Source organism: Oxyura jamaicensis, chromosome 4 (assembly GCF_011077185.1).
Source record: "Oxyura jamaicensis isolate SHBP4307 breed ruddy duck chromosome 4, BPBGC_Ojam_1.0, whole genome shotgun sequence".
NCBI classification, from domain to species: Eukaryota; Metazoa; Chordata; class Aves; order Anseriformes; family Anatidae; genus Oxyura; species Oxyura jamaicensis.
In genome coordinates, this window is record NC_048896.1 from 44461817 (window position 1) to 44487491 (window position 25675).

Here is a 25675-nt window from a genome sequence, read left to right on the forward strand (position 1 = left end):
CACAACCTATGAAAAGCAAACAACAGTCCTCAGGTTATTTTGTTTTTAAAAAATAAACCGGTAACAAGTCTCACCTCTTCTTTTAATAAAATCCCAGTTCTCAGGGTCTCCCTCTAGAGTCCTCAGTGTTACACAAGGAATGCTGAATCCCACTGAATGTTTTTCAAGGAACAGTACAAGATAGCAGCTCAAATCATAGGTAGCCAAAAACACAAATTGCTTTTGAATTTTGGACTCCAGCCTTCCAAGGCATTAGATGCCTTTGTCAGGTTTACAGGGACACCCACATATTTTGCTTAGCTTTATTTACATGTGTAATTCTGCTGTAGCCAATGCGGGGATCAGTATTCTTGATAGTCTTGCATCTGTCTCAGATTCCTCTTTAGTATGAACTTTACTATGGTCATTGTTGCTCCTTTCACCATTAACGCTCTAATAAAGGAGGTTTTAGTGATGTTTCTTTATCTGTTTCCACTTGTAGCCTTTCTTTCAAGCTGTACAAATTTTCTGCCTCTACTGATACTTTAAATAAACACTCTCCCTGAACGTACCCGTTCTTAAAAGATTTCGTGCAAAACATCTCTACCATCATCCACCTCTAAAGGAAGTTTCCTTCAGATCTTTTATGTCCACAGTATAGCTAACAAAACACTCCTCTCAAATTGGTTCATTCATCAGTACTTAGTAACACCAGGACATGTGCGTCAAAAAAAAAAAAAAAAAAAAAAAAAAAAAACTCACCAGAAGAGTTCTGAATCCCTTTAAAACTATCTTACTACAGTTATATAGATGGAAAGCTGTGGGGCTTTGCTACTGATTAAGAATTTCATCAACAGTTCTGAACATTCAGGATTTCTGTGATTATCTCAGCACTAGATAAGAACGAATAAGGTGCATTTAAATCAGCACACCTCCACAACCATAGATTGTGGAGGAAACTGAAGCATGGCCAAAAAAATATGTCTGTAACATCTTCACACCAATACATATGGAAACTCAAAATGATTTTCAATCATGGTGACTTCAGCAGATTTTGCTTTTCTTAAACCTAAACTGTATACGATATATTTAATGCTTCTGATATTTTTTTTAATCTATATGGGAAATAAACATGTCCCAGACCACCACAAAAAACTAGCAATAAAGCACTGCAGTTCATATTACTCCACTGTCCAAACCTGAGGCTTCATGCATTTTTTGTCTGACAAAAGGGCAAGGCTGGTGTGCTCATTTTGAAAAAACCTCCCTAAGCATTACACAATTAACCATGTTTATCACTCCTTACTTCACAAATGGGTGAATGGCAATCCCTCGGGGCTGGGAGATATCCTCCCAGATGATCATTTTTCTTTGCATTCCATTCAAATTGCTCCTTTCAATGCATGCCTTCCTGCAACACACAGAGCACTGTTAGGTCCTCCCTGCTATCTTTTTAATTACCTTCTCAGGCAGAATGTACTGTTTTTGCATTGCATTAATTTAGCACAAAACTATAATAAATAATTTTGCAAAGACAGTAAGTAATCCTGCTGCTTTGGAGTGTCCAGTTGTTTTATCTACAAGTAAGTCATGTTAAAGCTTCATTATCTAGTCCAGTGCACGATGATAAAATACCTGCTATTCTACCGAGGACCTGAAGTTCTCCCTTTTTGGGCAAATAATGAGTTGGAAGTATGATCACTAATAGATTAATCTAAGCTTTAAAGGGAGTCAAGAAGAAAACCAGCTCCTAACTAAATAGCATTATCAAATGTGTAAAGAATTTTTGTTTTCAATAGCATTTTTCATCCAGAAATCTCCAGACAATTTACATAGCATATCCATTTTACACAGAGGAATGAAGCAAAGGTCCTTATGATCACTCATCTAATCAACAGTAGTCAAATATAGAACCTATGTTGCCTGTTCCCCAATCCTTTTTTTTTTTTTTCAGAAAACCGTAGATGCTCATTGCTAGAAAATCCACCTTGCTGAGTAAATATCAGACTCTACCTGAAATAGAAGCTTATAGATTTCCATGTAAAGAAAATCCACATGAGGATGGAAGGAGAAATTTACATATATATATACATGCGCACACACACATTTTCTATATATATGTGTAATACAAACAGGCAAACCCAGTGAGTGAAAAAGAAGTGGCAGATATACATTCATGGCTCCCTCCTTGGCTCTTGTCCTATGGAGATGAGCAGCACAATTTCCCATTTCACATTTATACGGGAGTATGACCGTGCAGACAAGTTTGTACCTAACAGTAGGGAAATGGCCTAGCAGCATCTCTAACAGGGAGAGGGAAGGTGCTCGGGACTTTTAAAATCACCTTTTATTAACTGATAAAATATGGGTCATACTGAAGCGTCATGACTGCTCTTCAAGGAGTCATCATTGCATGTCCTTATCTGACTCTGCCTTTTTATCAAAGGTGAATTTAGTTTCTCTCTCTCCACATGTAAGTTTAGGTACTGACTGAAACATGAAGTCTTACTGTCTGTCAGTGGTCTTTAATAAGAAATAATTGACAAAGGCTCTCCATCAGCTTTAAGGGGCATGAGTTTGGCTGTAAACAATGTTGACTTCTGCCCAAGATGTACTCAGTGCCATAATACTCATAGTATATATATATAAATATACCTATATATATACACACACACAGACACACCGTATGTCTGAGTGTATACACACATTCACATGCATCTGCACATACATATATGTATATATGCAGTACATGCTTTAGATTCCTTGCAGCTGAGTCTAAACTCTTGCTCTTTTGAAAGATAAAGATAAAAATACAATAGCAGACAAAGTGAACTTCCAGCATTTCAGTTTTAGAGAGCCTTCCAACTGTATACACTGGAGATTACAGCTATCCAGTCAGAATGTGAAGCGTTACTGAATTTAGAGTGATATCGCAGCTATTCCTGTATCACCAGTCATTTATTCCAAATATTTTATGGCATGCTTCGACATAAATGCACAGTGGAGCTTGTACCCTCTGTCTGTCCAATACAATTTACGGTTAATCCAGTCAACAGCAAGGCCTTCGGGTATATCTACAGCTTCATGAATAACTTTTTCACGATTTGAGCCATCCAGATTAGCTCGTTCTATCCACTTCAAGGCAGTGTGGGCAAAGTAAATCTGTGAAGAAATAACAGATGAGGTATGATTAGTTCCCAGAGCACTTTCTGCTTTATTTTCCTTGTCTCATATTTCCTCTTCTGAAAGAACTTTTTCATCTTGGAAGTTCCCTGAACTGCTTATTCATGGAAAGCTGCATGAGTAACCTGTGATCCCTGATCAAATAAAGGGCATATATCCTTCAGCCAGGATGACTTCTACAGGCTGCTTGTGCTTATCTGTAAATCCTGGCTGCCCTACATAAAGTCCCCTAAATATCCTAAGGTTTTGTTGCAGTGAGCAGCTACCTCACATGAAGAACCACTGAGAAAGCAAAAGCAGGAGCAGGCAAAAGGAAGCATGTTATCATTTCACTGCCTGCTCATTTGAAAAAGGGAGTCAGGGGAGGGAGTAGTACTGTATGTGTGTTACGGAGATGGAAGGAGAAAGGGAGTCATATAGTATGCTTCTGTTTTGTCTCTTTCAGGTGGCGTATATCTGCATTTCTTACCAGGTGTTGATTCTGTAAGGCTCCAACAATTCCAGAAGAGGCTTCTCAGGTTTGGGTTAAAATAGAAGATTTCTACTGGGGCGGGAACTATTTTCACATTTTCCAATGAGGAAAAAGTAAATTTGTCCTGTATTTGATATCCAGAAAGTTCCAAACACTGTACAGCAGAACCATATACAAAACCACGCTGAGGCTTTATTTGCAAATAGTAACAAGCAAAGGCCAAAGGAAGCAGTAGAGAAGTCTCTTGCCTTAAGACAGCTAATTCAACTACCATGGGAGCAACAGAGCTTTGCAGAGCAAGTTTACCTTGCACCTCGACCCTGCACTGCCAGGACAGGAATTCTGGATTCCTGCTGGCTTAGTGTGCATCCCCTCACCTCTGCACTGCAGCCCTCACAGGGTCTCACAAATGTGCACTTCCCCTGCCAACACAGTGTTGTTTTCACATTCGGTACAGTGTAGAACAACTGCAAGCTCCCCTGCAGGGCCCTGTTTCAGGGGCAAGTGGCTGTGTTCCAGCAGAGCCTGAAATGATCCTCCTGTAATGCAGATCTGGTAACATTCCTGTTTGCTTAGCTGTGTAAACCCAGGCCTTGAGACATTTCCAGAAGCTTAACTGAGCTCCTCATTGCCTTTCACTTTACCATCCGGTACCTTTTTTTTTTATCACTTTTTACAGTGTAAATGAACCTCACCATTGGAAAAAATGACTACCTGACACAGAAAGTTTAGCAAAGTTTAGCTGAGCTATTCTTCCAAACTCTGCAGGCAGAGTGCAGGGCACTGGGAGGTGGCCACACATCCAAAGAGCTCTTTCTGCAGAGAAGACTCCTCTTTCCAACAGGAATATCTTGTAATATGAGGAATACATTTCATAAGAACAATAAACCCAGCAAGTGTTCAGCAGTTTTGTTCAGTTGTGTTGGGACATAAGGATGTAATTCTTGTTATGATTACTTCTAGGTTTAGCAGAGATTGTGGCAAGGATCTGTACAAAACAAAATGCACTGCTGTTGTTACAGCTACCCGGTAGAAAAACACACAGTATATTGCCAGGAAAGAGTACTGAAATCCTAAGGCAGAGAACAATCAATCACATAAGACTTAAGTCATGCATGAATTTAGAAATCCTAATTTCCTGTAAATTAGCTATGTCAATGTACAAAGCACATTAAATTAGTAAGCAAAGGACGAAACTCTTCAACTAGTGTTTGGCATCCTGTACCAGCAGTGCTCCTGCACAGGCAAAAGAGCACACACAGCTCAACGTGTAATCTGGATCACTGACAGCAGAAAGGTTAAGGCATACGAATGCCCAATCCATTTGTCCTTGCAACACTTCAAAATCCTCTCATTTTTAATACCTTACCTTGTTTTCCACTGGGTCAGAATCCAGAGCTAAGACTATTCCCATCTGCCAGTCAAGTAAACTTGTGTAATCCGTTCCATCAAAACTGATCTGGCGGATATCTTGGCTGTTTGCAAACAGCAGGAATGGCCTGGGGCCTGTTGGTGAAAATTCGCATGCATTAGTTTCACCAGGTTCAAAGTCATCTCTGTTCTGCATCACTACACAGGATGCTCTGAGTTGGAATCACAGCTACTGTATACAGTCTGTTACTCCACCTTCTTTTTGCCGCTATAATAATATAATCAGCAATGTCTTAACTACTGAAGAAGGAAAATTCTGGGTGCTGTTTTTTTTGTTTGTTTCTTTCCTATTTCATATTTTTTTCTGTTCTGTATAACCATTAACATTTTTTCAGATCAAATTAATTTCATCCTCATTTAACTATAGTAAATACTGGAGGCAAACCCCACGCGAGCAATGGAAGCTTTGACTCTGTGAAACTGTAAATAACCACACAAACCAAGATGCTATTTATGTAACAAAGAAACAAAAAGAAGATTTAAAAACCTGAAAGTAAAATTCAGACTTTAAGCCATCTTCCTATCTCCAATGCCAGATAAATGTCTTAGGCATATAACAGAGAAGGACAAAATTATTTTGGCAGTATTTTATATTATTGTATTAGATTTATCACCTTTGTATCCTAGATTTAAATCTCACACAGATCTGAGATAACCTCATGCATCACTTTAATTTGTTAATTTCACAGTCTAAAACTATTTCCCAAGAGAACATTATTTCTGTTCTTGTAACTAAGCTAAAGGCAAATTTGGGATTAATTGTACCCGGTACAAATATAACATAAGTGTTCTCGACTCAAAAAGTTAGCATTGTAAGCAGGTAACAGTCGAAGACAAAATGGGGAACAGAAGCAAGAAGAAATGCCCTATACCCTTGCCCTATATGCTGCTTGCCTCTGACAAAGATAAATGTGTGTACAGGCTTTCAGGACAAACGTCTTGCCCAAGATCATCCTCAAAATTTGTGATAAAGGCAGTCTCTATCTCCGCTGCATGGCACACTCAGGGAATTAGCATCAAGACAGGCATCCCTTTGCATTTCACAGCATCACCATAAATGCAAGAACACTCATCTATTGTCTGTGAGAAGCTTTTTTGCATTAAAAGCAAGAAAGTTGCTGTCTCCCAACAAATAAAGTTTTTCTCCCATTGCTAAAACAAATCACAAGCTTCTCTTTCATCCTCTCTCTCTTGCAATTGCATATTATCTTAGTGTTCACTAGGTCTGACCTTATCTCAGAAAGAACTGATGGGCCTGGAATTTGGACATGGATGTTAAATACTTGGGTTTTCTGAGGTCAATGGGAGAGAAATATCCTTGTAGGGAAGGTACTTCAACAGCCTATTCCCTGTCCTGTTCTCCAGTTGTAGACACTTCAACCCCAGCTTTTTGTCACTGGGCAGGAATTACACCTACATTTATTGGAATGCACAACCACCTGACTACTGCAGATACACCACTGCAGTACAGGAGCCCAAAGTGAAATGCAGAAGCTGGACAACAGACAGAATCTCTTGTGAGGGAGATTGAGTTGTATACTTACGGTGTTTGTTCTAACACATTTCTAAAACAGGTTATTTTTCCAAACAAAAATACTTCCAAGTTTCACAGAGTATCCTAAAACTAGTACAAAATGCATCCTGGTTATGCTGCCCTCTTTGACAGCCTCTGAAATGTTTTTGCTTTTATGGCAGTAACATACAGGCATATCAAGATACTGACCTGTAGCAGTGCAGTGCTTTCTGTCTCCCTGAAGCTTATATCCAGGAAAGCAAGCACACTCCCAGGAGGATGGGCTTAAAGAAGAACATATCTGACTACAGCCACCATTATCTGGAGATGTGCAACCTTAAACAGAGCATTTGAAAATTTTAACTTTCCATCCTAAGAAAAAAATACAACAAAATCATAAGTATAAGCAAGAAAATGATCCACTCTGGTTAGGATTTCTACAGTGTAAAGCTTCTCAGTGACCAAGAGATTTCCTGAAAGGCCTCGTGTTGAAAGCAGAAGTCTAGTGACATGAAAGCAAATGAATTTCAGCTTCTTCCAGAGCCTTTACAGAAAATTCATAACAAAATCTAGGAATGCAGGGAGAGTGGAATATATGACCAGGGCTTCCATGTGTTGATTATCCCAGATAACTCTTTGTCCCATGGAAATCTCATCCAATGTAAAACAAAAATTCTATCAGAGACTACACTCCATGCAAAGCAGCAGCTAGTCAATGCTGTTCTTCCCCAGAAGTTAATTAGGATAGGATGTTGAACTGATGAAATACAATGGCTTTCTGACACAACAAGCCAAGATCTCATATGAAATGAAATCATTCTTTCTTCCTGGGACTGTGCAATGCCAACCTGAGCTTACGCAGTGGAGCGTCCCCAGTGAAACAGCAACACTGACTGAACCCATGTATACAGTGCAGTCCAAAGCATGTATGGGTTGTAAAAGGGGAAGGGCATTTGTCAAGGCATAAGGCTGGCATTAATGGAGCTGTCATGATCCATAGACTGAAGAAATACAACTGAAAATCTACAGCTTCCTGAATTTGGAAGCATGCTGGAATGTGGAATGACAGATGAGTAGGTAGAGCAGCTCCAAATACTCTGGCTGCAAAAATTTAATTAGTGGGTAGTTACATGAAATTGCTGCAAGTTAGAGTGAGTCAGAACCTGGGTTTCATGATGTTGATAAAGTCGTCTTCAGCTTACACCCATGCCCTAATTTTGTACCAACTGTCCTATGATTCGTCTCAACTATAAATTGTAGATTTTTCCTGAAACAGACATCTGGGAGATGCCTTGGTCTGTGCTGACTACAAAAGAATTTGGCTTGTAAATACTGGATGTTGTTGCTAAGAAACATCTATTAAAAATGAATATGAATATTGCACATCTCAGCACTTAAAGAGCCTGACATTCCATTGCCTCCTATCTTGTACAATCATTTACAGCTGTGCAAAATGAGTATAATATGCCATCATTTACTTGTGGCTCTCAGTGCTAAGAACAAACAGTTTGGCAGTCACTACAGCTAGAAAAATGTTAAATACTTACCTGTGCATGTTTTGCCATCCACTTTGAGTATAGATCCTTCGGGACAAAAGCAAACAGGCCCTGTAGATGTCTGAAGGCAACCATGGCTACATTCAGTGTCATTACTTACACAGGAAATTAGCTCTACAGTAATGTAAAGAGGGGAAAAAAATCATAAATGAGAGGAAACATTTTTACTACTCACCAAAAAAATTTAAAAGATTTCTTAACACTTTCATATATCCAAGAAAGAAAGAAAGAAAGAGGAAAAGAAAAAATGATAACAGAGAGAACAACAGTTCTGTTTTTTGTTTGTTTGTTTGTTGGTATGTTTTTCCTCCTTTTTTTGTCCACACTCTCTTAATTACAGCAAAGGAAAAATCTGAAATTGTTGCTGGGTCATGAAGTCATTATAATGATCAGCTTTAAATTTTCCAAATTTTTATGAAGGAGTGTTATCAAAATAGAAATAATTTACAAAACTTTTATTTTTACATTTCATCCAAAATGGATCAGGCTTCAAAAATTATGAGGAAGGTAGACTTAAAGAATAAGTGCTAAATGGAAAGACAATAAGGAATTTACTTTTTCTTTCCTTCCTTTCCCAGGGTGACTGAGTTAAAACCAATGAAAATAGGAGATGAACCTTCCAGAAATACAACCATGTTCCTTAGCGGTAATTTTTGAGGCTATAGGGGCAAAACCATCCAAGGACCTAGCAAGAGTTTCCTTTTACTTTCTATTATAATAGTTGTAGTGCCAACACTTTTTAAAAATTTATTATGATTATTATTTTATTTCTCTTTTATGCAATTCTACAGGATATCCTCCTTCCACCTTCCACCCTGCAGTGCTGCATCTCCTTGTGCCCCTCCAGAACCATATGGCAGCACCCCCTGGCAGAGTGGAATTAACGCAGGTTTCCCGTGGCTGCTTTTATGAATCAGCTGCATACACCAACTTAGATGGCTTGTAGCTGTTGCCTTCTCCCAGGCAGCTGCACTCAACCTGGTTGCTCTAATCCTTTAAACACAGTAAATGGGGTGAAGAAACTAATCGCATGGACTGCTTGTTTCTTTCTGACCAGACCTTGCGTCTTTGGATGAAAAGCTTTGTACAGGACTTGGAGGACAAAGCATCAAAACGTCTGGTCAGCACGTGGACTTCTCACCTTACATCTCTCTCTCTCTCTCAAGGTAAGTTGATGGTGACATATCTGCCTTGTGCTGCAGTAGTTATGGAGTTATACTGTCCATGCTGTATCCCTAGCCTGTGTTATAAAAACATTATTTTCTATCTAATTTGAGGCACCCAAAATGTAGGCATATGGTTCATCTAGTCATCCAGAGTAGGACTAAGTTGCACAGTGTCTAAGTGTTGTTTTGGACACAGAGGGATATCCCACCACCCAACAGCCTCTGGCTGCAGGTCTCCTATAGGTCCTTGTCACATCTGGCTGCCTTGTGCAGCTCTCTCTCACACCCTGGACACCCATGCTTAGGCCACTAAATCCTGCTCCTGGATCCTCCTTAACTGAGCAAGAGAAGTACCTCCTTGAGGTTTCAAACAAAAATTGATGATAGAACAAAACTTTTCACCTCTGACTCTTACTATGACTAAAACATGGTCCTTGAAGCTTGCTCAAACACAGATCTTTGTTTTTTCCTTCTAATTGTCTGTGTTCTCTGCATTTTGTTTTTCCACATTTGTCCAGGTTTAGACAGCCTCCTAGTTTATAACCACTTACGTTATACGGATAAGTTCTCTCAAGTATATTTCTAATACACATTTTAATTGATAAAAGAAAAAAAAACAAACAAACAAACAAAAAAAAACCTCCCAAAGTACAGCAGCCACCCAGAATAATCAATGTGATGTGTCTTGCTCATTGTAAACTTGCTTATGCATTAATTTTATTGATTTCAGGCACATTAGCAAAGTTATCAACCCTGACCTGAAAAGAAAAAAGACAGTGCTGTAAGCTGCTCATTCAGAGACTACGCAAATCATTATGCAGGTTAGATGATGAGCCAAATTCAGAGACTGCATTTAAAATGATGTAATTGCTTATGCACCTGGAATGTGCCACAGAGCTGAATCTGAGCAGAGAGGTCTCTCTAGCCTGGGGTTTAAGGCCCATAAGATACCTACTTACAAGTGCATTCATACCATAATCAGATTTTTCATTACTTGCATGTGACTAATCAAATTATCATCCATTATCAGCATCTCCAAATGGTCTACTGTCCAGTTATCCCTAATGACTCTCAATGATCAAGAAAATGACAGTCTATGTTCTTTGCCCCACTTATTGTATTTCAATATTATACCAACATAAGTTGTGCTGCTAGCTTTTGCTGCTGAAGAAAAGTCAGTGCACAAGCCATGCCACCGTACAGACAAACCTTGACAGAGTGCAAGTTCCCCAGAGGTGAGGGTGCTAGCTGGCAAACAACTCCCCAAACACCATCAAACCTATGCCTGTAATTCAACATGAGGATTGCATGCAGGCATCTAGAACCAGACACACAGATACATTAAACCTGACTCCTTTTTGCTCCCCAAGAGGCTCACACTTGATTACTTATGTGTGACTTATACTTTCTTAAACTTGTCATCTGTCTTTGGTTCACTTGGTTTAAGCTGGTCCTACTTACATAATAAGGGAGGTTGGAAGGGAGCAATGCAACACAAAAAACTTGCAGAGCTTTTGGTGTTATACATGAGAACTATCTCCAATATCATACTTGAGATGGTTTTGCATCACTGCTACTTACCGTGACATGTTTTCCTATCAGGCAGCAGAACAAAACCTCTTGGGCAGGTGCAGTAATAGGAACCAGGGATGTTCACACAGCCCAAAGTACAGCCATGATTCCAGAAACCACATTCATTGATATCTGAGAAAAGGAACATGTGCTGTGTCAGAATAAGGTCATCAACCAGCATCAGGGAACTGGATTAATGAAGCAAACTAGCAGTCTTCCAGACTGTTTTCCCCATTCGTTTTACAAAATATATTGGTCCTAGTAAATGCCAAAAAAATCAAGTTTGCAGACCTCATTCAAATAAGCTTCAAAAACCTTCTAAGTAACCTATTCACTATGTATGAGTCCAGCATAGGTAGTCTGAAGCAAAGTATGCCACCCCATAGAGAATCTGGTGCCAGTTAAATCCTGTGTGCACCTCAAAAAATCACATTAGATGCTTTATTCAGACAGTATTTAAAAAAAAAAAAAAAAGGAAAGAAAAAAAAAAAAAAAGGCTCCAACGTGACTTAAGTAAAATTCTCAAAACACAAAAGTGGATTAGAAGCTTCACTTTGGAAAACAATACTGGCTAATTTCCTGAGAAAAATCCTGAAGTGGATGGGTGGATGGCTGTTTTAAATGCTATAAACTCATAATTTTCATGTCTTTGCATCTTTTCAAATCTGGTTCTGTAGTGAAAAAGATGCTTCTAAAAGTTGTAACTTAACTGCAATAATAATATTAAATTTTGATTAAAGCAACCCAGATTAAAACATATGTACCCATTAAACCATTTATAACCATTAAACATTTACACCCGTTAAACATTTACACCAGCTGGAATTTTTAAGACCTCTCAGTGTTTCATCACACTCAAGATAGGAATAAATAAAGTAAAAGAACAGAAGAAATTTTTTTGTCTGATGGAATAAAGCTGACCGTAGATGCATATATTACCTTCACAATACTGCTTATTTCGACTTAAAATAAAGCCACTAGAACATTTACACTGATGAGTCCTCCAGTCTGGCCTGCAAGTTCTTCTTCTGCACTTTTCTTTTGTCATATCACAGATTCCTCTTTCTGGAAGAACAAATGTAATGTAAATGTAAATGTAAATAAAATGGAGTTCTTACCACGTCAATCTTCTGCTCAGGGAGGAACTACTTTGATCAAAGATGCAGTGACACGTCCTCTCCCTCTCAACAGCTATTTGCCTAACCTGAGAAACTTAATATTATTAGAAAACAATCTCTATTAATCTTGATTGGTAAAAATCAGGCCAAAAAGTCACTATAAAATTAAAGTACTTGTAGGAATAAGAGTAGGTTTTTATGAACGGCCATTTCTAGCTCCACATCAGCACAGGCAGATCTGGAAAGAGCCCTGGAGCAGGAGATGGCTTGGCTTGGGTGAGTAACTCTAGTGGCTACAATAGGGAAAAACCTGTGTAACAGGCTTCATATGCAGCCAGTCATGAACAATATTCTGTGTTATCAGGCTCTGTAAAGCACTCTGAAAGAAGAGAGAGCACACAAAAAAAAATGACGGGAGAAAGAAAAAGTCTAGAAATTAGGACAAAGCAGTACTTAGGTCTTACATTCATTAAAAAAAAAAAAAAAAAAAACAAGCAAACAAAGAAAAAACCAACAAGCAAACAAAAGTCTGGGTAGATGACAATGACCGTATTTTTCATTTTAAAATTATTAGTACAGCCTAGAGAATCTGTACTGAAATGGATCCTGGATTCCTGACTATTAGGAATGCGCACATCATAAATCTTGTAGTCAGATTTAAAACTCAGAATTTTTCTGATGCCCTAAAAGGTATGTACAAAGTTTCTTCAGAGGAAGCAGAAAAGAGCACTCAATAGGTTTTCAGAAGCCTTCCTGCTTTTCTTGCTTCATAAAATAAGGCAAGCAGGTACTGAAACATCTTCCATGGGAAGGACTGGAAGAGCCATCTAGGCTATCTTTCGCAGCTGGTGCTTTCATAGATATGCAACACTCAGTCTTTATTTTTGTCTCACAAACTATTACTTTTGTTTTAATCTTCCTAATCTTCTTCTGGGGTTGCTTGCCCCTTTTCCAAGCTAAGAATAGATGAACTGTTGCTACTGGACGTGGGTATGCAGCCACCCACACACAACTCTCTATTTGCCCTGTACTGTTTGTGTAACAAAGGAAATCATAGGCTCATACAGTCAGGGAAGACATTTGTATGCAAACAAATTTCTTGCACTATTTCCACTTTACCCTCTAAATTCCAAGAGACAGAAAGAAGAAAAATATATGAGTTCAGTGTTTAGTCTTCTGCTAGCCGAAGAGGAGAAAATGTTGGCCATTTCTTGGAATTACAGAAATTGAATGAAAAATAATTAATGGATGATTATATGGGTATCTGTGTCATTAAGCATGTTAGGCTATCAGAGACTTGAATTTTATGTAGTTTTAGCTTCACTTCTCTTTTTGTAGAACCAGTTTTGAATCTATGTTACTGGACCCTTAATCTTTGTCCCTGTTGTAGCCAAATCAAGCATATACCGTGGCGGGGTGTCTGACTTTCAGATACAGAACTCATTACAGAGGCAACAGTGCAAGTACATGCAATCTCAAAACAATACAAATGAGCAACAAGATCATCTTATGCTTATCACCAGTATGTTTTCTTGTTCCTTACTTGTACCATTATTGGTCTAATGAGACCTAATAAACCTAGATGTTACAATGAAAATACCATAGCTAACAATTTTGCAATCTAGGAAATCTCAGAAAGATATTCACAATGGCCACAATGATTAAGATATTCACAGCCACAATGAAACATATTTTCTACACCACCACCCACTCCATCACCTTTTTAAAATGGAAATTGGTATTTTCAAATGATAGTCTGATACCAGTATCTCACACTGGAAAGAAACACAAGGTAATTCTTTATGTTAAGAAAAATAAAATAAAATAGTTATTCTCAGTGATCTGAATATCATTTCCTCTTAATTTTAACCTGTCAGAGAAGACTTAAAAAATAATAATAATCTAGAGGCAGCCTTTTAGGCTGTAAGGTAATTTAGGTGTCTTATGAGCCATTAATAAAAGTGAGAAGAGTATTCCAGCAGGCATTTATAAATACATGTATTGACTTCAAATCTAGGCTTAGTTATTGAAAAGACTTGAGATAGATTGGAGGCCATCTTCCAGCTACTGCCATACCAAAGTTATATGGGGTTATAGAAAACCTTTGGCAGAATTAATGGTCTTCTATTTATTGGCCCTGATCAATTCAGGAAAGCCTTTTGAGAGAGAAAGGGAAGAGGGAACATGAGAAATTTTAGTAGTAAACTAAATAATCCAAAATCCTGTCAAAAATCAAGTCCTGTCAGTTGAGCACTTCTTGTCTTTTTAACTGAAGGAACTCACTTTTTATCTGTTTTAAAGGAGGCCTGATAATTCACAGCTGACACTACAGTGAAACATATACTTTCTTAGTTTGTACAGAGCATCCAATTAGCTGAGGTATGCTTTTATCTCCAAGTTTCTCTGTTGTAAGATCAGCTATAAATCTCATTTGTACTCCAGGCTCGTTAGTCCTTCTTTTATCCCAGTTCTTGCACTAGATAAGCCAAGCAATGTACATGCAAAGTCCAAAATGTTCATCTGGATTCAGCCCGTTAAGCTTCTTTCTACTCCATTACTTCCTAGACATTTTTACGAGAAGGTATTTGGAATAAAAAAGAACTACTGCTTAAAACAATTACTGTCATGCTTTGTAAGACATGTTAGAAATATAGGGCTAAATAATGCAAGGCATTTAAAAACACTAGTAATTAAATTATTAAAGAAAAGTGGGGAACACCTTTTTCTAGTGGAAAGAGAAACACTGGAAAGCAGCATGTTCTGGAGGAAGGAGGGGAGTTAATCTTCTGGGAGAGGAATAAAAGCTAAGTGCCCATAGTCAAAAAGCAATACGATACATACTCTTATGGAGAGAACATATAGAACATGACCCTGAGGTTCAGGAGACTGCTGTCATGAACAGCAGTCATGACCATTTCTTGGTCACTATTTCTCCCTCTCCATCGTCCTGTAATTGTAAATATGGTGACAGACAACACCCAAGGGGGTTTCCTGAGACTACAAAGGGCCTTCCAAATCTCTTTGCAACAACCCTAAGCCTTGTGTGGGTGTGTCACTATGCGCACCCTTTCCTAGTTTCTCTGTGTGAGAGCACCAAGTGTGTAAGTTGAAGAAAGTGCTTTAGTTTGACAAGATGACTGTTTTCCCCCAAGGAAGCACAGAATAGGTATTGTCTCTGAATGAAGGCTCCCTGCATTTACAAGCATAAGTTTGATTTCCAAGAGCACTTTTTATTCTTCATGTCAACAGATCTTTGCACTGCAAACAAAGCATCTTCAGCCTGGAGAAAAGGAGGCTCAGGGGTGATGTTATCGCACTCTACAGGTACCATAAAGGAGGCTGTAGCGAGGTGGTGGTTGGTCTATTCTCCCATGTGCCTGGTGACAGTACAAGGGGGAATGGGCTAAAGTTGTGTCAGGGGAGGTTTAGGTTGGATATTAGGAAGAACTTCTTTACTGAACGGGTTGTTAGTCACTGGAATAGGCTGCCCAGGGAAGTGGTTGAGTCACCATGCCTGGAGTTCTTTAAAAGACATTTAGATGTAGAGCTTAGGGATATGCTTTAGTGGAGGACTTGTTAGTGTTATGTCAGAGGTTGGACTCGGTGATCTTGGAGGTCTCTTCCAACCTAGATGATTCTGTGATTCTGTGATCTGAAAGGGAAAGTTCCCTTAAAAATTTGATTTTCCCACTCAGACCAAACTTGAGGAAGGAGATACAGCCTAGTATCTTATAAAGCTGTCAGCTGGCATGAAGAAAGATGAAGCCTATTATACAGTAGATATTTAGAATTTTTTCAAGCATGATTTACACAGTTTCATTTTTGCTCATAGAAACACACACTGCTTTCTTCTAATGTTTTTATTCTACCTCTGGCAACCCAAGATTCCTTTCACTTGGGAGTTCTGCAGTCATTACTTGACACTCCCAGATGTCTGCCTTAGAAAGATACTAGAGTATCTTAGATGGATATCTGCCTTAGAAAGGATACTTAAAAAAAAAAAAAAAAAAAAAAAGTACTCTTTACGCATTTACTGGCAAAGTATAAAAACATATTTGTGAGGAAAAATGAAGAAAAAAGAAAAGACAAGGAGAAAAACACATTTATCTAAACATGTATTCAGATTAATGACATGAGTAGTTCATGCTCAGCACACATTTTGCTGAAAATAAAATACTACTGTAAAAGATCAGAGTGTGTTACATTATTACTCTCACAAATATAGCTGTATCATTACAGTTAACTTACCAAAATCCTGAAGATCTGTTCTTGCACCTGGCTGTTGAAATGGATGAACCACTTTTATCTCCACTGGTGGAAAAAATGATGGTTTCAGGCTAATTGTGACTACAACTTTTCCAGTATACTTGTTGGCTCTCCATATCATACCAGATTTCAACTCTGAATAGTACAGGTGGTCAGCAAAGAGAGACATACCAAGCAACTGATGTCTACAATAGAGAAAAAACAACATGAGATGGCACATTACCTGATCTGTCTATTTACTCACTATACATTTTTTGACCATTGAGTTCAGTCAATTCAGTGTAAATACCTTTTATTTGTATTCCTATATATATATATATATATATATATATATGTCATCTTATGGGTATATATAAGAGTCAGGTTAAGTGTCAGAGACAGACCCAGAGCCCAGAATCCTGCATATTTGCAAGAAACACCTGCAGAATGGTGGGCACTTCTCACTGGTTACATGAACTGACCCAACTGACACGGAAAGCCTAGGTATCACCCTGCACTTTGTTGAACCCAGCAACTGAAATGGGCACCAGCTTTGGTGAAGGTTTGTTAAGATTTAGTTAAGTCCCCCTGTTTCTCTGTTTTCAGTGCCCTCTTTGATGGGCATCTCTCCCATCAAAGGTACATGAAGGTTGTATAGGACATTTTCACCACATCTGCCAATGTTTGCTGGAGAGCCTGAGCACAGGGTGTTCTCCAAGCCTCCTTGACCAGCAGCTGAGGAGGACAACAGGCTTAGGGAAGGATAGGAAAGACCTGGTGGAGCTCAGGCTCTTGAGCACAGCTCAGACACCTGAGCTGACCTACTGTGACCTTGGACAAATCATTTAATCTCTCTGCTTTTGGCTTCTCTGTTCAAAAAGGCCACTAATAAACATTTAGAGAGGATTTCTGAGGATTAAGTGGTTATCATTTGCTAAAAGCTTAGAAGATGAAGTACTGAGTGGCAGTATTATCCCTGCAACAGTGTTTTTTTCCATTTTCAAATCGGTAGTTTTAGAGCTACAGTTACATGTCATTTCTGCTACACTTTGTACTCCTCATGATGTTATAAAATGATAAAATAAAAGTCTTCCTTTTATTTGGATACCCAGGAAATGAGTGTTTTATTTCTGACAAACTCAGTAAAACTCACTGGTCAAAACTCTGAAGCAAATGAACAGCTCCCCCATCATAGTTACATGATCCAATACGGGAAATCTCCTTCCCATGGTCATGCTGGATCCAGTAGAGCCTTATGTCAACCAAGTCTAGTGAGATGGTCTTTATCTCTTCTGTGGTTCTTAAAATATTTCTCACATCACTTCCATTGAGAGATGCTCGGTATATACTGGAAACTGTGCCATCAGATGACCAAAATAACAACCTGCAGGCAAGAGAGGCATGTTTTGGAAAAAAATATATGTTTACAAGATCATATCACTGCTACACATTCATTATTTAGTTGCTCCTGTATACAGAATTTTTCAGTCTTAGCACAGTGCTTCCAGAACCAAAACTAATCATAAAGCAAAAGCCTTTCTCAATACACATTGACCTATTTCAGGAAAACCCCATATACCTCTCCCTTAACATAACTTTATTAAGCATGGAAACATTTTTGACAACAAAGCATTGTCTGTTTAATGGAAGTACAGTTACCACTACATTTTTGTTACAGTTGTTTTCTTGTTTTAATAAACAAGTTTCTATCAGGGACTCTATGACTCCATTCAGGAAGCAATGAGATACTTGAAATTTATCTCATGTAGGTCAAGTAAGAATCAGCCCAGCTTAACCATGAAGTGCTATTGTCTTTCTCTGCTTTGTTCAGCCATGCAATCCGTGAAGGAAACTGGAATAACCTCTCAGATCTGCAGGGGGCTCCTGCAAACTTAGGAAAAGGCACGTCTTTGAGGCAGCTATGCATTGCCTTCTGCCTCTAGGGAGGAATCCATCTCCAGAAGTTCTAGTCCAACATGTCACACAGCGGTACTTAACTTAAAAATACCATGTCTATTATTGTTTTCATTTATTTCTACCTTCCTGCTCGTTATAGCAGCCAGACTATGCTGTCATTAAATTAAGACAGTCAAAATACAGCTCCAATACCCAAATCGGTTATGCACTGAAGCTACTTATAGCTCAGGTTATTCATGGATCAGAACCCAGATTTACTGATGTGACTAAGGTTAGCAACAGTTCTTCCTTCCAACATGGAAAGTTTATTGTATATTGTGTATTTATTTTTTTAAGGTTTGGGTTTAGATTATTTGCTTTAGTCTCTTATACTTTTGCACAAAAACTCCAGGAAGCTTTATGACTTTGCCTTGTCTTCACAAAATTAAAAGATTTATATGTTTGAAACAGTGTGCCATAAAGTCAGCTTTTCTATGTTTATTTAAACTATTGTTATGAGGCCAAAAAAAGGATTAGATCTCACCAATAAGGAACTGTACTAAACAAGTAGGAAGAATCAGTCCTTGCCCATGGCTTTTCCTCACTTTTACGTGGTCTACAATTATCATATATTATTAATGTATAGGCAAAAACATATGGCCACAAGAACAGTCCAATTTTCTACTGCCATTTTTAAGCACTTCATTAATATCTAGTTACATTTCTGTAACACCTGCTATTTAAGACATTTCAGTGATCAGGAAGGTTGGATAAATGCTAGGATTCACTTTTTATTAATAAGGAAACTAAGAAACAAAGATGGTTATAGTCTCTGTGCACATCTTTTGCAAGTCACTATGTGGACATAAAATGGTATAAACAAACAGAAAGACAGAAGAAGAAAAGATTAGAGACCAGCTTGAGTAATTGCCAGCATTTGTCTTCTTTGTCCTCTCTTTCCCTTTATTTTGAATCCTTACTTTTCAGTATTCCTAAACACCATTCTCTCTCTCTCTCTCTCTACATATATATATAAATCTTACAGCTATAGTTGCATTATTAGTAGCAAAATAATCTTATCACTGCTAATAATCTTATCCAGACCCATTCTTTGAGAAAAACTATTATTAGGGTATCTTACTGACCTTCATTACTTAAGAGTTGCACATATTATAAGGAAGACACTGTTGTCATCAGATTTAGTGCAGGTTTATACTTGCTGGATAAACCTACTGTTTTTTATTTTTTAATTTCACATTAAAAATAGAGCCCTTAGAGTTCCCATACAAGCAAAAGACACTAGGACATAAAAATGATGTTAGACTCCTTGGAGCCTACTTTCTTTACAGTTCATTACTGGCTTACTGGTCTTTCAGTAAGCGCATAATAACAGCTTCAGTGCTTGGTGAATCACACCTAGGTGAATATGCGCACTTAAGCCTCCACAAACTTCTGCATGAGTTCAGCAAATACACTCCTATAATGCTATTTGTAACATGTCTTTCTGTGGCATTTGACAGTGGATTTAAGGACTTGTGAATATTTCCAAAACTGATAAGTACTGTATTAAAAGCAAATCAGCAATATGTATATATATAAAGGCTGATGTTCAGGTCTTTAAAGCCTACCCAAATGACAAGACTCCAGGGAATACTATTAATATTACTATCATCAGAAAACTATTTTATGTATAAATGCAATATGAAAATACACATGTCTTAATATTAAAATACTTTTACACAGTGCAGAGCAAGTTAAAAGTGGCAACAAAAATGTGATTTTGCTGCACCATAGCATTTCAAAGTCTCCTTATCTTTTATTTTCACAGACTTGAAGAGATTTACATGTCAAGAGAAATTACCATGGAGAAACCACTGTGAAAATTCATATCAATAACTTCTGAGGATGCCAAAACTCTTATTTAGCCATGGTTCTCACTGCAAATGGCTTGAAGCTGAAAGAAGCATCTTTATGAAGGTCAAATTACTGATAACACAAAGCAGCAACTCTAGAATCAGAACCAATATTCACAGCTACTGAGGAACAAAGGAAATAGGAACTTTGTTTATTTGTTTGTTTTTCCTGAAAATACACTAATTAACATTCTAAGCATGCCACGTTTGGAGCACAAGGGACTCCCAGCATTTGCAGGCATCATAGCCCTTGGTGCTCCAGTTCTTGTTTCTGTTGCCCTGAAACTTTCCTCTCATCGGGAAATGACCAGCACTGCTTCTTTTCCTTCAGCTGTCCTCACTAGTAAAATCCTCCCTGATGACCAATAGGTACAGATTCTGCATTAGACTTTGGTGGGCTTTTCTCACACTTTTCTCTGGTTCTCTCATATACTTGTTAATATTTTAGCCTATTTTGTCAACGGTCAAGGAGGTATTGGGATACAGATAACACACTGCACAGAGTATCCTTAGAAACCACAGTCATATTACTTAACATATTTTGAGACCATTTTCATGAAATTACTAACCTAGTTAAAATTACCTTTGCTCTGCGTCAATGGTAATCTTGGTGGGACGACCAACATTTCTTAGAATAACTCTGCGTTTCTTCCCATTCATGTCTGTCACTTCTATGGTTGATTTCTGTCTGTTGGCCCAGAGGATGTCTTGATTTATCCAGTCAATAGCAAAACCTGAAATGCCTTTGTCTATGTAACACAGTCTCTGTAAACAAGCAAAAAACAAGTTTGCAAGAAGCATATGTGCTAATCTAAGCTTGACTTTCAGTATAGGGACTACTGTGCTAGACTGAGGCTTCCCATCTCATTCCACTGCCTGCTTTATTTTCTCTCAGACCTGTAGTTATTTCTCTTTCTTATTCTTTAAGCACTTTCCTTTGGTCTTTGCACTTATACATACCCCTTCTGAACTGTGTAACTCCCTAAAAAAGGGAACTGTTCTCCATCAGCGATACACTGGACTGATCTTTTAGCTACAACTTCTTCCTGCATTTCACAAACTAGGAAGTGCCCAAGACCTGCACTGTTACAGATAGGGGAAAACCTAACACACTTTTGCTGATTCTTAAAAATCAGCATAAAATATATCTGTTAAGACTCCACATGGGTACAACAACACTTGCAAACTCTCTCCAACAAAAGATTCTCACAGCATGAAAGTGCAGCAATAGCCTGTCTTCCCTTTTAATCAGCCAGAGGCAATGAACTGCACAGTTTTTTTTCTGAACAAAAGGTGCAGTGCTAAAAGAAGCATTTATGCAACCATAGAAACCATTAAAAGATTGGAGAAAAAAAGAGTAGGATTTCAAGCACATTCCAGTCATACCATTTGTGCCACTTTGGGTTACAGTAATCTGGAAGACAAATTTCCATAACAATTAATTTAAAACTGATAAAAGTATTATTGTCGTCAAAGCTTGGGTTTGTCTCAATATCCTCCCCTTCATTTGATCCATGGAAAACACTAGGTGTATTGTGAATGTGAGTAAAACAGCATAGCCTCAGGACTAGAACACCACCAAAACCTGTTTAATTAGTCTGAAGTGACAACCAATGTACAGGAACTCCAGAATTGTACCTAAAGAGCAGGCAGTTTCTTTACAGGGTTTTATGCCCAGTAACTTGGAAAATTTCAGAGAACTGATAACTTTACCTCTCTCTTTGCGCCAGTTAGGTGAATTCTTTGCAGAAGTCGCCTTTCTGAGTCTACCCAATACACCTTCTCTTCTGTATAATGAAAGTCCATAAGTGTTGATGGACCAGCATCAGCCACCAGTCTTTCATGATTGGTCCCTTCAGTGTCAATTCTAAAGATGGCACTTCCATGGCTAAAAAGTAGGAATGGTACAGGGTCTGGTGTGGAGAAAAATAAATAAATAAATGAGAAACTAATTAATAGCTAGAAGTTGTGCTTTTACGACTTTACATTAAGTTCTCATCAGTATTATACTAGGCAAAGTTCAGGATCTAACCATTTCTCTCATATTTATTGATGACTTTCCAAACACATCACAGAGTGTCAATATGATGTAAACATAATGGTCCCTTCACATTTATTGCTGAGAATTTTTTAGGTCAAAAATATGAGTAATGAAACTGAGACTGCAGAAAAAGTTGCTACCACTAATTCCAAACACTATAGCCTAGTCAGAGGTCAGAAGAACTATCACGTGCATGCCAGCAGATGTTGGAAAAATTATGCCATGGATGCATCTCCAAGACGAAGACCAATTCCAACTATTGCTCCGTAGCAGGACCTTTTCACAGAGAGATGGGCTGGAGTCTCACTTTAACTGTCCAAACAGGGAAACTGAAGATCCCAAGGTAGGGCAAAAGAAGAAGCTACAAAACATGGAGGTTTCTTGTGACATAGAGGGATGGAGGAAAGCAAAAGATCCTTACTTGAAACTCCTACAGCTCAACAGCAACAGCTCATTACAAAAAAAAAATAATAATAATAATAGTATTCACACTGACTGAAAGGTATAGGCATATCAGTAAGTTAACATGAAATATTTTAAAATGAAAAACTCAATCCATTTATGACCCAAACTCTATAAAGCAAATTAAGGTTGAAGTGATGAGCAACTAGGATGGGACAAACAGCCTTATCATGAACTTAAAACCAGGTGGTAACTATGGAAGGAGTTAGTGTTAGGGTTATAATGGTTGGTGGGGCTGCAGGTTACACTAAACCAATTTTATCAAGTCATTTGTTATTTTTTAGGGTATCACCACAGGACAGGGTTAAGATCATCCGGGGAAACTTAAATGCCTTTCCAAAACAGAATGTTTTTTGTTTAGGTAATTTGAATATCATGGATATCTATATGGTGTGTAGCAGAGGAAAGGAGTTTTTGGGTAGCCAGCCACATTTTAATCTTTTCTAGTATTATATCTCGGAACACACAGCTCAGTCTTCAATTTACCGCTAAAACCACATTCAAAGAAGAAAGTCCCATTATGTTGGAAATTGTGGGGAATTATAACCTGGTTGCCTGAAACAACAGATCATGGCACACAAAAAATGCTCTAGTCAGGCAACTTTGAAATACAGTTATTAATATAGATCCAACAGAATGACAGATTTAAAACCTATCTAATCATTTGTTGAATTGATTTTCCAGGAATGCAGAAGCAACTCTCTACTTACCAGGGATGGCTGTCATCAAGGATGCACTGAAATCAATTTCCTTGCACATATACTTTTGATAACTAAACTCATTTTATTAATTAGTTTTGCAACCTTGTAACTAAGTACCTTCATTTTTAACATGAAACATAAGGCTTTAAATTCAGCTGACACCATTTCAATAAATTCTAGCCAGGTGCCATACCTTCAGCATGGTTGCAAGGTTGTTTGATGCAATCCCCTTCACACCAGAGGAAAGGGACCAGGTTTGATTTCTCTGATGAACAGCAAGTTCTGACAAGCACCCAGGATGCTATTCACAAGGACGGTGATCAGCTTTCTGACCTCTGTACTAATACAGTGGTGTTCATTTGGCGTTTTCAAGCTATTACCCAGTTATAACAGCCACTTAGTGAATCCCTTTTTCTGCTGCTATTAGTTCTCAGCAACCCCATGTGAGAATATTTAAACTGTGAAGACTTGTTTTACGTAAATGAACGGTGAAGTGTAGCAAGGTTGATTTATCTCAGGAATTTGACAGCTGTACTGCCAGCATTTTTGCCAATTAGTTGACCAAGAACATTTTGATACATTTTTTCCTTTCCACTCTCTGAATTTCCCACCAGGAGCCTGTGAATGAGGACTGAACAAATCTTACTACAGAGGGGCCAGCCAGATCTGGAACTTAATTTTATCAGGGGTTTAATGATCAGATAAACACCTGCATAAAAGATCTTCTAGTCTTTAAAACACGAGGACATAGCACTTTGTGTACCCCCAACAGAAGGATTTATACATAGCATAAGGACAGGGTTCCTTAATCCATCATGGTAGCTCCTGATCCATCACTTCTGGTGCTATAACGGTTGGTAATAAGGTAAGGTAAAAAGGTTGAAAACCTCTGATAAAATAGGATTGTACTTTGAAAGATAGCTGAGCAGAAATATTGTTGTAAGGTAACACGTTTGTTTTTGTATCTCTTCAGTTCAAAAGTGAAGAGTTTAGAAAACATTCTTTAAAAAAAATATATTTAAAGGACTAAACCTATTTAGGCAGGACTGGAAAAAAAAAAGAAAAGTCATACTTTGCTATTACTAAGGGTGATTCTAGGAGCTGACTGTGGTAACTGTGTTGGTGAAAATTTGGGAGCTGAACAGAATACTTCTGATTGTTGTACATGGTCCCAGAGGCTATACCCAGAGGGACTCAAGTACATCTCCCAGTTCTTGGGTCAAAAACCTGTCCTGCCATATCTCATCTCCACATTAGGGAGAGTTCCAGGTAAACACTAGTCAGAAAAAGAAAACCTGAACTCCTGCACCAGAAAGGAGTTTTAGCATATCCCAAACAGAAACCAAAAACAGACATTCAGGAAACCAAAATGGAGAGGTGAACTTCAGAGCGCTCCCACCTCATTTTCTAGATGCAATATAGGGATAAAACAATAAAATCTAACTAAATCTCTTTTCTATGAGTAGCATCAGTGGAAGACAGAACTGAGATTATTCAGAGGCCATAACTATGGATGTTTTCCCCTCAGAAGGGCTAAAAGCTTATAAAATTTGGATGATGCTTACGTGTTCAAAAATCAATTTAAACTTTTGGGACAATAGGAAAGGCCTCACAGTAGCACTCATGTTTATTGTGATTATTTCCTGTGGACCAAACCAAAAATAAGGGCTTCCTGACCAACATTTCACAGCACTGTCCCTAACCTAAACTACACTAGACAGACATCAATGCCAACAGCCCAAAGAGGCAACAGTAGCAAAACCTTATGCATTGCCCTCTGTTCCTGGAAGTAGTAAGAACAGGAAAACAGAAAGATTTCAGTTCTGAGCACAGAGAGAGAGTAGCTTTACTGAATAAGAAGTCGTCATTTGGTTTTGTTTTGTTTGTTCATTCTTCTTCCCACCACTATATTTTCCATTCTTCACCATCACTCTTCTGTGGCATCCACTTTCACTCTTGCCACCTGCACAGCTGGAGAGGCAGTTCTTCCGTCAGCAAACCAGAACACCCCAGTTGCTGTCCAGAAACTAAGTCAGCATTATGAGTTGGGACCAGACAGGCATGGCTCACTTCAAAATAAAATGCCAACTGCTAAATAAATCTAAGACTCTAAAGCTCTGTTTTAATCACCAAAAAGAAAATGACCTTACCATTCGCATAGCAAGACTGTTTGTCAATATCCAAGGTGTAGCCAGGCAAACAGGAACAGATATAGGACCCTGGCACATTGATACAGGTTTGGCCACAGGTTCCCAAACCACCTTCAAGGCATTCATCAATATCTGAAATGTGTTTTTGAACAAATCAGGACAACTTGGTGAGCAAAAACAGTACAAAGCAAACAGAAAGAATACCATTGGCATAGAAAGCTGTTAACAAGCTAGTTAGAAAATGTAAGTTCTCATCATTAAAAGAGGAAAGGAGAAT

At 38.2% G+C, this 25675-nt stretch overlaps 1 protein-coding gene across 4 annotated transcripts in view; it reads right to left on the minus strand.

The window, feature by feature from the left end:
• The window catches only part of EGF (epidermal growth factor), a 61228-nt gene that overhangs the window by 26762 nt on the left and 8791 nt on the right, over positions 1–25675 (minus strand). For 3 of the 4 annotated variants that reach the window (XM_035324531.1, XM_035324529.1, XM_035324528.1), the window contains exons 2-13: positions 25399–25530; positions 21758–21957; positions 20628–20809; positions 17389–17619; positions 16239–16441; positions 11812–11937; positions 10882–11004; positions 8126–8248; positions 6789–6914; positions 5004–5140; positions 2993–3141; positions 1286–1390 (exon numbers count right to left, since the gene is read on the minus strand). In XM_035324531.1, coding sequence (XP_035180422.1) covers positions 1286–1390; positions 2993–3141; positions 5004–5140; positions 6789–6914; positions 8126–8248; positions 10882–11004; positions 11812–11937; positions 16239–16441; positions 17389–17619; positions 20628–20809; positions 21758–21957; positions 25399–25530 — 1837 coding nt within the window. The remainder of the gene's footprint in view (positions 1–1285; positions 1391–2992; positions 3142–5003; positions 5141–6788; positions 6915–8125; positions 8249–10881; positions 11005–11811; positions 11938–16238; positions 16442–17388; positions 17620–20627; positions 20810–21757; positions 21958–25398; positions 25531–25675) is intronic. The other variant, XM_035324530.1, reaches the window with a different exon arrangement.